The sequence below is a fragment of the Phacochoerus africanus genome, chromosome 12 (genome assembly GCF_016906955.1).
Source record: "Phacochoerus africanus isolate WHEZ1 chromosome 12, ROS_Pafr_v1, whole genome shotgun sequence".
NCBI classification, from domain to species: Eukaryota; Metazoa; Chordata; class Mammalia; order Artiodactyla; family Suidae; genus Phacochoerus; species Phacochoerus africanus.
In genome coordinates, this window is record NC_062555.1 from 16,870,335 (window position 1) to 16,883,926 (window position 13,592).

The 13,592-nt window shown below is 49.5% G+C and overlaps 2 protein-coding genes across 6 annotated transcripts in view; both read right to left on the bottom strand.

The window, feature by feature from the left end:
• HHIPL2 (HHIP like 2) overlaps positions 1-4,693 on the bottom strand; it is a 19,481-nt gene extending 14,788 nt beyond the window's left edge. For both annotated transcript variants that reach the window (XM_047754710.1, XM_047754711.1), the window contains exons 1-2: positions 4,382-4,693; positions 358-1,010 (exon numbers count right to left, since the gene is read on the bottom strand). In XM_047754710.1, coding sequence (XP_047610666.1) covers positions 358-1,010; positions 4,382-4,693 — 965 coding nt within the window. The remainder of the gene's footprint in view (positions 1-357; positions 1,011-4,381) is intronic.
• The window catches only part of TAF1A (TATA-box binding protein associated factor, RNA polymerase I subunit A), a 26,493-nt gene continuing 17,545 nt past the window's right edge, over positions 4,645-13,592 (bottom strand). For 2 of the 4 annotated variants that reach the window (XM_047754713.1, XM_047754712.1), the window contains exon 11: positions 4,645-5,057. In XM_047754713.1, the coding sequence (XP_047610669.1) occupies positions 4,645-5,057 (413 nt within the window). Of the gene's footprint in view, positions 5,058-10,160; positions 10,608-13,592 lie in introns of those variants that run through there. The other 2 variants (XM_047754715.1, XM_047754714.1) reach the window with 1 other exon arrangement.

Here is a 13,592-nt window from a genome sequence, read left to right on the forward strand (position 1 = left end):
ATGCAGCTCTGATTCGCCCCCTGGCCTGGTAAATGTCCATATGCCGCAAGTGCAGCCATAAAATGAATAAATTAATTAATTCCCCAGACCCTTACAGCTGCTGGCTTTTGTTTGCCCTCCATAAAACCAAGCAAGCCGGGCTCTAGTTAACTGAGAGGTAGATGGTCACGCCCCACGAAGACCACACACTCAGGAAGCTAACATGGGTTAATCTCATTAACCAGCAATAACTCCTCTGTCATCGTTATAAATGAGTAGTTCTAAACCCAGGAGAGTTCCCCATATCATCTCAGAGGACCCGCTGGCTGTCTTCTGGAACACAGTACAGGGCTGCAGGTTCTCGTGGGTATACCTCACCTCTCTGATTTGGGATCAGCTTTGTTGGGATCAGCCTGGGACACCTTCATCTCACTAATCCGGATCTTTTCTGCCCTCTTCTTGCCCAGGCACGAGTAATAAATGTAGAACTTGCGGTTGCGGCGGAACTGAGGATGAAAAGCCAACCCCAGGAAGCCCCTCTCATCCCCAATCCACGGAGTGCTCAGCACGATGCTCTTGAGGTCCAAGAAGGGCTGTTCCAGGCGACTCCCGTCGGGCAGATAGACCCACACCACCCCCACCTGCTCGGCCACGAAGAGGCGGTGGGTGCCGTCCCCCGCGTGGACCATGGAGACCGGGTTTCTCAGCCCGTTGGCCACCTCGGCCAGGCAGAGCTGCAGGCAGCCCCGAGGGTCCTCGGCCACCACCCCCAGCTTGCGGGTGAGATGGTTGCTCCTCAGGACGTTGGGGAAGCAGTAGTCCTGGTCCGGGAGATTGAGGAGGTGGCAGAAGCGGGCACCATCCTTCTGATGGGACTGCTGGAGGCGGCGGTCGCTGGTCAGCAGGGAGATGGCAGAGTGGCAGTTGGAGTGGAAGGCAGAGCAGTAGTCAGAGCAGAGCCCGGGAAGGTTCCGGAGTGGCGTCCGCGGGTTCTCAGCATCGTACAGGTGCGCGGCGTAGGGCGAGCACTCCTGGGAAAGAGGAGGAAGCTCAGCTCCCATGGGCAGACTGGCCACAGTGGGGCTGGAACCAGTCTATGAGCAAAACAGGGAGGAAAGGTCTGGAAAGAGCCAGGCGTCTGGAGTTCCTATGACCAACTAAAGTTCTTTTCTGGGATTCAAACTGTCTACCCAGTTAAGCTCCTGGAAGGCAGAAAGGAAAAAAAAAAAATCTCATTTTCGCTATACTATCTCTAGCATTTTAACCTAGTTCTTGACATATAAGGTTTTTTTTTAAATGCTCAATTTTTTCCTTAACGAAAGGATGGATGCCTCCATCTTTTATCAGAAATGCTGTAAGATTTCTTTATGCAAATCTGAAGTCATGTGGCAAAGGTTTTATTTCACATTTATTGAATCTCAGTGTTGGATACATAATGTTAATTATTTAATTTTCTGTGGTTTTCCATATGTTCAAAATATATAATTGAAAAACAAAACTGGAGTTCCCTGGTGGCCTAGCGGTTAAGGATCTGACATGGTCAGGTCACTACTGTGGCTTTGGTCACTGCTGTGCCTTGGGTTTGCTCCCTGGCCCTGGAACTTCTGCATGCTGCAGGTGCGGCCAAAATAAATAAATGAGCACGCAAGGTATCGTTCCCAGAGGTTACGCAGCTTATTTATAAAAAATACTGAAGTGCTTAATATATACAAAGCACCATGTTAGGAGATACGCAAATTTGAATTGTGGTGATAGGGCCATGCACCTGCTCCTTACAAACATATAGACTGTAAACAAATGAGCGCCCGCTACTCTGGCCTCCCTAAACCATAGCATTTTCTAAGAGGAAAACAGAATATCGTGGGCTCATAACCAGCTCTCCGTAGTGATGAAAGACAGAGGCAATTGAGATCAGGAAGGTAAGAGCAGGTGAAAGGGGGTAATTTGGGGCCGGTGGAAGAGAGCAGGGTCCACAGGCCCAGAACCCGCTTCAGATCCCCGCCACCCTCCACCCCCAACTCCGCCCCCGCCCAGCAGCTGGCAGCCCAGGGTCCTCTCATTCACGTCTGTTCTCTCATCACTTAGCTGAGGGGCCAGCAGCATTTCTAGGTGTATCTGAGCTCCTGTTCTCTCTATGTCCATCCTGACTGCAGATTGAAGAGCAAGCTATTGGGATGAGCAGAAGAAAGAGCAGGTTATTGGGAAGAGCAAAAGGAAGAGCAGCTTACTGGGAAGAGCAGAAGAAAGAGCAGGTTACTGGGAAGAGGAGGTTACTGGGAAGGGCAGAAGGAAGAGCCCAGGGATTCATCGAATCTCACCCGGGCTGGCTGTTTCCCTTTAGCGTTCTTGTCAGAGCTACTGACAGGGAGCCAGAGGGACTGCTGAGTCTCACCTGACTGACCTGTCCACTCCTGGGGAGCATGAAGAAGAGAGATAAGAGACAGAAATAAAGATGCAGTGTTGGGGAGGAGAGGACGGCTGTGGCCAGATCACCACCAGGCACCATCACAGGCTGCAATTGAGGGTTTGCACAGGTGCCTCTGCTCGGTCAGCTCAGTAACATTCCTCTGTCTTAGAAAACTAAGGCCCAAGAAGGTCCCCACCACTGCCAGGCTCTGACCTCCGCCCTGGGGCTGCAACAGTGAGTAAGATGCACAAAGGCATCTGTTCTAACAGAGCTCACATCCGCCCCAGGTCGGGAAGCCATTGGGGGATGTGCCAGGGCCTGATGTGATCAAAAGGGCACAAGGAGTTCCCACTGTAGCACAACAGGATCAGCAGCATCTCTGCAGCACGGGGTGTAGGTTTGATCCCCTGACCCGCACAGTGGGTTGAGAATCCAGCATTGCCACAGCTGCGGCATAGGTCGTGGCTGCAGCTTGGATCTGATCCCTGGCCCAGGAACTCCATATGCCTCAAGGAAGTCAAAAAAGAAAACAAAAACAAAATCAAAAGGATACGAGGCTTGGGCATAAGCCTCTGGCTTTGTGCCTGGCACTCTCAATAAGTCCTTTAAAACTCCTGATTCCTCATCAGTAAATTGGGAGTCATAGTAGTTCATTCTCTGCTTCCTGCAGAATCACCACTGGAACACATCACATGTGTGGGGGAAGAAAGAGGGAGAAGAAATTCAAATTGTGATGTTTAATAAATAGACACATGAATTAGACACATGTAGGTGATGCTTAAGCCTCAGATTTGGGAAACAGGAGAACTGCTGAATTTGGCATTTGCAACCTCACTCCCAAGGGAAGCGGGAGGGAAGGAGGAGACGTTTTTACCTGGGGGTAGCTCAGAAATTAAGAGTCTCGGTGTTGCTTACAAAAGCCCAGCTTCTGCCCAAATGGTTATTCAGAGTTAATTCTCCAAGAGGAAGCCTGGGGTGGGAGTAGGTGCCCGAGGCAAGAGAGGACAGGGGGGTGATTCCTCCCAGGTGGCCGGCTTCTGTGCCAGACTCTGCCATGTTCCCTGCCCGGGGAGGTGGGGTAGCCAGTTGGCTCTGGAATTGTAGCAGCAGGAAAGCCAAGTCATTGTGCTGACAAGCCCAGGAGGGTCTCCGATGGAAGGTTTGCCTGGATGTGTGTCCCCAGCTGAGTTAGAGCGCTCCTCCTCAGCCTCTTTCATTGCTCTCCAGCTGGGACCCTCCCCTGCACCCTGAACCCCTTCCCACAAAGTGAGTGGGCAGCCTACATCCGGCAGGGTTCAGGCTGAGCCCAACGGAGGTGCTGTCTGCCAGGGACATGGGGTCTGGCCGCTGGAGAGCCAGGAGAAGCAGAACCTCTGAGTCACTGCCATGCCGCAGCTCTAACCTCTCCCGCTCCAGCTCTGCAAAGCCCAGGAGACCCCATCATCACCCCCAGAGACCCTCTGGCACAAACGACCCAGACCAGGACAGCATTCCCACAGACACTGCTGCTCCCTCACACACTCCATGGGCAGCGCGGGCGTGTGCTGGGACCAGCACCCCCAGCGCTGCAGAGAGGACCCAGAGCTTCTTCTCCCTGAAGAATCCCCATATCCTTCTTCTGGGGCCTGAGAAAGAACCGCAAATGAGCTTCGGGAAACCCGTGGAAACCAAACTCCGCCTCATGTGCCTGTCCAGAGCAGGAAGATCCAGGAGGAGGCAGCGGGCAGGTGAGCTTCTAAAGGGCTGGGTGCCCAGAGAGCCGTCCCCCCAGGACCCCCAGTGGCCACCCAGCAGGGCAGCAGCTGGAGAGGGCTGGAGGGGGTTGAAGCGGGCTGGAAGGGCCTGGAAGGGGCTGGAGGGGGCTGGAGGGGACCGGGAGGGGGCTGGAGGGGACCGGGAGGGGGCTGGAAGGGACCGGGGGGGCCAGAAGGGGCTTGGAGGCACTCTTTGGAGCTGCCTCTCTTGCTTGCCCGCAGGGTTCCCACTCAGGCCTACCTGGCAAAGGATGTCCTTAATGTAGCCTCCGCACAGCTCGTGGCCCTTGAGGTCGAAGTATTCCATGATGTCCCAGTACCGGGCAGCGATGCGGCGGTCCTTGCGCTGGTCACAGCAGCCGAAGTTGTCATAGTCAGAGCAAAACTCCAGGGGAAGGAGGGGCTGGAAGGGGGGCCCGTAATCCAGACACTGGGGGTGTCCCTGGAGCAAGCTCGCCCAGCTCAGCACGACTGCGAGGCAGAGGCAGAGAATTCGAGAAGCGCTCAGGAGCCAGGGGACTTGCGGACTCCGCGCACGGCTGGGAGCGAGCATCGTGGGGGCGCGCGGGCGCTGCGCTCGCTCGGGTCGGGCTCCGGCTCTGCGCGGGCTCCCTCCGCCCCTGCCCGTGTCTCCTTCCTTCTTCTCCGCCCTCCTCTCACCGGGTTCGCGGAGGTGGTTTCTGAGCCACGTCCCTGGGGGCCGGGGAGCTGTCTCTTGCGAAAGCGCTGAAAGGTGTCCCTGTCCCCTCCAGGGCCCTCGAAAAGAAGCTGGCAGGAAGCCCGCCCTGACTGCTGAGCCGCTGGGTGCCCGGCTGCGGGGCCAAGGGTGTGATGCTGTCGGTGGCAGCCGTGGTCCATTAAAACGGCAAAGAATTCCCGCGGGGAGGGAGCAGGAAATTCACACTTTGCTTCTGTCTCTGCAGGGGAACAGCAGAGCCCGGGCAGCAGCGCTGTCGGCAGCTCCGAGACCTCCCTGTGGATCTGGGAAGACGGGGGGTGGGGGGGGGGGCCCTGCTCTTTGCTTCCTAGGGTCCGAAAAGGTGTGTGTTCTGAGGGGTTAGGAGGAGGGGCATTTCCGGAATCCTGAGGGGACGGCGAAGCTCATTTTGAGATGGATGGAAACATCAAATCCTGGTGTTGTGTAAAAAGCACTCACAGTGGTGTAGGCACTTACACTTTAAAAACGAACAAGGAGTTCCTGTTACGGCTCAGCGGGTTAAGGACCCGTCCTAGTCTCTCTGAGGATGCTGATTCAATCCCTGGCCTCGCTCTGTTGGTTAAGGATCCACCTTTGCAGAGAACTGCAGCATGGCTGGTGGATGCGGCTCAGATCCGCGTTGCTGTGGCTGAGGTGCAGGCCTGCAGCGGCAGCTCTGATTAGAGCCCTAGCCTGGGAACCTCCATGTGCTGCAGGTGCTGCGGGAAAAAGAGAAGAAGTATTTTTAAAAAAACTAACAAGCAAAAAGTCATAGAAAAAGATCAGATTTGTGGTTACCAGGGGCGGGTGGGGAATTGGAGGAAGGTGATCAGGGCGATCAAAAGGTATAACCTTCCTCTTCAGGTTATATTATGTCGCCTTACGTTGTAAGATGAATAAGTACTGGGGATATAATGTGCACATGATAAACATGTCACACCGCCAGTATGTTATATATGAAAGTGGTGGCGTTCTCATCACAGGGAAGAGTACGTTTTTCTATTTCTGTAGTTTTTGTATCTATATGAGGATGGATGGTCACTAAATGCACTGTGATTGTGATTTCGTGGTATATGTCCGTCCAATCATCACGCTGCACACCTGAAACTTACCCGGTGCTGTAACTCAGGAGAACTGGGGCGGGGTGGGGGGAGAGGACATGACGGAGGGAATGGGGTCTGCTGAGAGGGGAGTCAACGAGGACTCTTTGGGACAGTTTCATCAGGAAACACAGAACATCTGCTTTCTTTACTGTTTCTGGCCACAGCTGCGGCATATGGAAGTTCCCAGGCTGGGGTCGAATCAGAGCTGCAGCTGCAGGCCTGCCCCACAGCCACAGCAACATTGCATCTGAGCTGCATCCACCATCTATGCTGTAGCTTTCCGCAACAACGGGTCCTTAACCCACTAAGCAAGGCCTGGGATCACACCTGCATCCTCATGGATACTAGTCAGGTTCGTAAATCAATGCCTTCTGTGAGGGCAACCCTCCTCACTTAGTCTGTTTCCACCTTCATATTGAAGAATATACTAATACGTGTTTTGCTTTGTACATGTCACTTGCACAGAATGGGCCTTTGATAAATATTTCTTGAATGAGGACACAGAATCCCAAACTCGAACAGCCCCAAACCCAAACGGAGGCATAAACAGGGGCTCAGGCCAGCAGGAAACATTTAGGATCTGAGCTGAATTTCCTTTTGGTATTTTCCATGGTTTGACTCCGTGGAAATTTCCTTACTGACAAAAACTGCCCTTTGAAATGCAAATGAAGTCAAAGATTCTTCTCAGTCCCACGGCTTCTGCGGAGGCTCTGCACCCAGCTCTCCCCTCACCACCCACGGCCTTGCCAGAGCATCACCAAGAAGGGTTGTTGAGCCTCAGTCTAGCCAAGTGTGAGCTCACGATACCCTGGGCTAGGAAAGCCCCAAGTAGCATTTAAAACACAAACAGCATTTTCACAACGAAGTCAAGAGGAAGGAGTCATTAGAAGGACCTCCAGTCCAACACAGGCCACTTGCCGGTGGCACCAGGCACTATCACGCTGTGCTGAGTGTCTCTTTTTAAAACGTAGTGCAGGAGTTCCCACTGCGGCACAAGGGGATCTGCGGTATCTCGGGACGCAGGGTTGATCCCTGGTCTAGCATGGTAGGTGAAGGATCCAGCATCGCTGCAGCTGTGGCTTAGGTCACAACAGCCACTCAAATCTGATCCCTGGCCCAGGAACTCCATATGCCACAAGGCAGCCAAAAAAAATAAACTCAACAGAAAACATAACCCAACCTCCGTCATTCATTGGTGACTATGCCCATTCCAAGGGGTTGTTTGCTCAAAGGTCAGATGATGTCACGGCCCTGGAAGCCTTGGGCAGGAGGAGCCGCCCTTGGACTAACTTCACCCAGTGACACCCCCAGCACCAAGGTCTTCTCGGAAAGGGGAGGTGACCGTCTCCCCCGTGTGTGTAAGGAGGGCCTTCTGGGGTTCCATGCGGGACCTGAGAGTACTTTCGGTTCTTTGTCTGTTTTCTTTGTGCCATGGAATAAACTGAGCCCAGAGGAATGTCTTCTTTTTGGGAAAAAATTTTAAATGATTCTGTTTACGGAAGTATAGCTCAGCATTAAAAAAATAAATAACCTTAGGAGTTCCTCTTGTGGCTCAGTGGTAATGAACCCGACCAGCAACGATGAGGACGTTTGATCCCTGGCCTGACTCAGTGGTTTAAGGATCTGGCGTTGCCGTGAGCTGTGGTGTACATCACAGACGAGGCTTGGATCCTGGGTTTGCTGTGGCTGTGGTGTAGGCTGGCAGCTATGGCTCCAACTTGACCCCTAGCCTGCAACTTCCATATGCAGAGAGTGTGGCCCTAAAAAAATAAAAGCAAAAATAAAATAGACGTGGACAAAATAAAACAATCCTCCTACCTACTTAGGGCATGTAAGTTCAAGTCAGATTGTATACTTTTGGGCAGAGTGATGGCAAAATTAGAGATCAACTAGCAGGTCCCATCAGACGTAACGGCAGCATGAATTTCCAATCATTAAAATATGTAACATTTCAGATGGGACTATGTTAATATTTTTGACATAATAATACATGTGACTATATAATAATCATGCAGTAATTAATTTTATAATAGGTGTCTCCGTGTTAATTCAGTACGTATTACTACTGTGTGCAAAGCATGATTCTGGAAGAGGAATGATTAACAGAAAACTGATGCTCAAAACAAAACTTCCTCAAGAAGTTTATGCTCTGAGAGATTAAAATAAGTGTCCAGGAGTTCCCTTTGTGGCTCTGCGGTAATGAACCTGACTAGCATCCATGAGGATGCGGGTCTGATCCCTGGCCTTGCTCAGTGGGTTAAGGATCCTGCATTGCCATGAGCTGTGGTGTAGGCTGCAGATGTGGCTCGGACCTGGCATTGCTGTAGCTGTTGGCATAGGCCGGCAGCTGCAGCTCCAATTTGACCTCTAGCCTGGGAACTTCCATATGCCTCGGACCTTGCAAATACTACAAGGCAGATTTTAGTCAAGAAAAAGGAACAAACTGCCACTGGATTCCAAGGAAGGCGAGGTGACCTCAGGCTGGAGGGAAGGAATCTTAACGAAGGTGGAGCCAGGTACTAACTAACGTGCAGGTGGGGGCGGCGTATGGAGGTTCCCAGGCCAGGGGTGGAATTGGGGCTACAGGATCCAAGCCGTATCTGCCACCTACACTGCAACTCACGGCAGCGCCAGATCCTTAACCCACCGAGCGAGGATGGCTTCAATTTTAGCAGGCCTTGCTTTTTTAAGGGCAACAGGTACACCATATGGAAGTTCCCAGGCTACGGGCTGAATCAAAACTACAGCTGCTGGCCTACACCACAGCCACAAGAATGCCAGATCCAAGCTGCATCTGTGACCTACACTGCAGCTCGTGGCAACGCCTGATCCTTAACCCACTCAGCGGGGCCAGGGGTCAAAACTGCATCCTCATAGTCAGCTCTGAACCTGCTGAGCCACAATAGGAACTCCAGTGGGCTTACTTTTTCACCAGTGACTCGCACTGCTCTGATAATTAGATATATTTGATATAAAAGTTCTGGGAAACTATGCTTTGTATGGAAACCAAGCATCGTATCCACTCATTTCTCTGGGATTCTCACTGCCATTCCACTAAGATCACAAGAATTCATAAATCACATTAAATAGCTTTTGACTAAAGGTTTTCAGGGAGTAGGTGGCTTGATGAGCTTGGCCAAGGCTTTGAGATTTTGTTCACATCTTCTGAGAGTTCCATCCCTGAGTGTTTTCTTACACAGAACTTGTAGCTTACATGGAATCAGCGTTGCTATATTCGGAACTCTGTACCACCCAACCATGAACGCTCCGCAGTAAAGCCGGCCTTGCCCACTGGTCCATCTGGCTTGTTTTCCTGTGGTTCTGTGGGGCACCTACTTGTTTCACTCGTTGTGAGGTTGTGCATTATCTTTTATAGTCATTTATTTACTAGGTATAAAATACCAAATTACCGACCAGGCATAATCTGTCCAATTTTCTCACAGGTGGTAGGAATATAAGCCCATGGGGAAAATGTGCAGTTTGCCGTCTTAACATTGGACTTGTTCTGAAGTCAGGGAGCCTTCGTGGAACTCAAACACTAGTTATCCGAACAGCCAATGTATGTGAGCCAAAACCGTTTTGCAGAAGCAGTTACTCTAGCAGTTCCCACAACATGTAATAGAACCTCAGTCTGTGTTCCAGGAGAGCTGTTCCCGGCTTCTGAGCAAAGCTTTCCCTCTGGGCTTCCTATATGGCCCTGGGGGGCTATTCCTCTACCGTTCAACCACCTCCCGCTGCAGCCAAGCTCAGCTGCAGCCAAGCTCATCAAGCCGTCTACTCCCTGAAAACCTTTAGTCAAAAGCTATTTAATGGGATGTATGAATTCTTGTGATCTTAGTGGAATGGCAGTGAGAATCCCAGAGAAATGAGGGGATATGATGCTTGGTTTCCATACAAAGCATAGTTTCCCAGAGGGACACAGGGGTTCTGCAGGGTCTCGGATTGCCGCGCCAGGCAAACGAACAGAGCCAGAGCCCTTTAAAGCGAGGTTAGTGCCAGCTGAAAGCAACCAGGCCCCCTGCCCTCTGTCCCAAAGGCGTCCATGGTGCCTCTGCCAGAGGCCACACCCCCAAACTGCCAAGTCTCTTCAACAGGAGAGAGAGGAGGAGCCTTTACTACGTCCTCCCATGTCTCCCAGTCTCCCCAGCAGAGCTGATGGCCAGTGTGCTCCTCACGGTGATGAGCCCAGCGTGGCTGCCAAGCATCTCGAAGAACATACATTCATTTAGCAGAACCACAGGCTATAGTTTATTACGCAATTACCATAGGCAAGCTATCTGCAAACAGCAATGACTGCTGTAGTGCTGCATTCTCTGATTAAACAAAAATTTGCATTTGAAGATTATTCCTTAATAAACATTAAACAGTACAAAAAAGGAAGAATATTTATTTACAGAGAGCAAAGGCAGTGAGACAGTTTCTCTACCTATAATTGAGAGGAAAATATTAAAAAAAATAGCACTTCTGTAGCCAAAAAAAGTACCTTCTTAAAATACCAAATAAATAATAAATACATTTAAAACTCTGTAGCTACCAATCTGAAATAACTAAAACTCAGAGTCCTGGATTTACAATGCTATATTTTTTCACTGATTTCTTCATCTGCTTAATTTTCTTCTTTAAGACTTGATGATCTTGTTTTGAAATGTACCGAAAATATCTAGAACCTAAAAAACAAGGCAAAAAAACCAAAAACTTTAATACTTATCAAATTCTTCAAGTACACTGTCCATCTTTTTAAAATTTTGCTTCCACTCAGGCATACTTGAAAAGCGAAGGAATTGTAGTATCTATACAGCATGTCCAAGCTCACTCTCAGAGCTGTCACCAATGAAACATACCACTTCCTACGTACATAACTATTCCTGATCCATCGCAATTAACACATATACTTTAAGCTCATTTTCTACCTTCCCTCCCAAATCTCAGTTAAGGTGATATGCATATCACATATATGCATATATTAAATAAGCCTTCTCTAGAGGCAAATTACTACAGCTTCTTCTTCTCAATGATAACCTGGTAGAACAGCCAAAGAGCCATCTATAACAACAAGGAAGCGAAGAATTAGAATAAACGAATCACAGGTAGGAAGAGATCAAAAGCTGTCTAGTCATTCCTGGAACCCTCTTCTACTGTTGGTGGGAATGTGAACTGGTGCGGCCACCACGGAAAACAGTATGGAGCTTCCTCAACAAAACTGAAAACAGAACTACCACGTGATCCAGCCATCTCACCGCTGGGCATCTATTCACAGAAAACTAATTAGAAAAGATACACGCACCCGCTAGGTTCACTGCAGCACTATGTACAACAGCCAAGATATGGAAGCATAAATGTCCATCAACAGAGGACTGGATAAAGATGATGTGGTACATATATACAACTGAATATTACCAACCTAAAAAAAGAAGGAAATAATGCCACTTGCAGCAACATCAACAGACCTAGAGATTCTCACACTAAGTAAAGCAAGTCAGACAAAGAAAGACAAATACCACAGGACAGCACTTATATGTGGAATCTAAAATATGGCACAAATGAACCTATGAAACAAAAAACAGACTCAGACACAGAGAACAGACTTGTGCTTACAAAAGAGGAAGGCAAGTGGGAGAGGGTTGATGGAGGCAGAGTCTGAGACTAGCAGCTGCAAACTATCTGTTATACAGCACAGGGAACTATATTCAATATCCTGTGATAGATAAACCACAATGGAAAAGTATATGAAAAAACATAAATGTATAACTGCACCACAGCAGAAATTAACTGCACAGCAGAAGTTAACACAACATTGTAAATCAAATACTTCAAAAAAAAATTTTTTTTTAAATATTATCCTGTGATTCCCACCGTTTACAGATAGCAGGATGGTGACCAGGCAGCTCTGCCAAAGGTGCTCATCAGAGGTTCTACCTGCTTCTCAAGTCTTACAAGGCGGGGGCGGGGGGGGGGGATCACTAGCTAAATATTTCAGAGTAGGAACCAAATTTCTGTAAGACAAATACAAGGTGGATAGCGCAAGAGACTCTATATTTGATGAATGAGACTATATATCACATTATGAAAAACTACAGTGCAGCTTGCATATATTCGCCTTCCTGGGAAACTGCTAGAATATATATTTTATCTAGAGTAACAATTTTATTATCCTTGAAAATAGTATGCCAGAATTGCTCACTTTTCTTTCTCCTTTTTTGGTCTCTTCAGGGCTGCACCTGCAGCATATGATGGTTCCCAGGCTAGGGGTCGAATTGGAGCTGTAGCCACCGGCCTACGCCACAGCCTCGCCACATCCGAGCCGCGTCTGCAACCTACACCACAGCTCACGGCATCGCCGGATCCTTAACCCACTGAGCGAGGCCAGGGATCAAACCTGCATTTTCATGGATGCTATAGTCAGATACGTTTCCGCTGAGTCATAACAGGAACTCCCAGAATTGCTAACATTTTATCAACTGGGAATCAGTGGAGTGTGTGGTGTTAATAACAAATATCATAATATAATTTGTGTTGCCAAACACACCTACCACTTTAGCACAAACAAAATACCTGTGCAGATGTCTGCTTTTATCTAGAATCCAGAAAGCTGTAAAGAACTCTGCTCCCATCCGAACATGGAGAAAAAGCCACATAAACTACAACCTCCTAACTTGAAGCTCACTGGAGCTGCAGGGCAGCCAGGCAGCCTGACCACAAGGAGGAGGCCCCTGCAAGGAGAAGAGGGCCTGGCTCGCCTTGTGCAGAGCATGGACATGGGCAGCCACCACTCCCCACCCAGCACAGAGCCAAGGCCGACCTCGACCAGGATGCGAACCCCAGGATGTGAGGAGGGAGACCAGATCAAGACCAACCCAGCTCAAGCCCACACTAACACCCTGAGAGGAGAAGAGGTGGGCCCTCATGCAGGCATCCTGTGTGTGCTATTCACAGAATACTTTTGCGTTTATAAGGCACTGGCTGCGATGTTCAGGTGACACTTCTTACAAAAACCCTGTCAGCAAACAGGGCCAACTGCACACGGGAACCTCCCACGGCTGTTTGACCCAAGTGACCTGGCCAGTAAGAGACCATCTTCGGAGCCCCCGCAAACCCAGGCATCTTCAGGTTTCTGAACTAGAAACCTCTATACTCAGAAAACCACAGTCCAAATCACATTTCTGTTTCTCATCATCAATACATTAGAAAGAAATTTTATTTCCCTTTTTTCTTTTTTTTTTGGACTCCCCACAGCATATGGAGTTCCTGGGCCAGGGATGAGCTCTGAGCTGCAGCTGTGGCAATGCCGGATCTTTAACCCACTGTGCCAGGCAGGGCATTGAACCTGCGTCCCAGCGTACCAGAGACACTGCTAATCCCGTTGCACCAGTAGGAACTCCAAGAGAAATTTTAAAACCACTTTTACGTTCATTAATCCCTTTCCTCCCACAAAATCAGCAATTTACTAATCTTAGTAATCATCTAAAACATTCACGAGATACTAATTCCAAATTAATAAAATTACAGTTAAACCGGCCTGAAGACTCCCTTCAGAACACTTTAAACTCGGTGGCCACGCTGCTTACTGCAGCCACTGTGAGGTTCTCTCTCCCCATCTCTGGAACATTCTGTGGTGTCTCATTTCAGTACTGGCTACCTTTCCAGACTTCAGT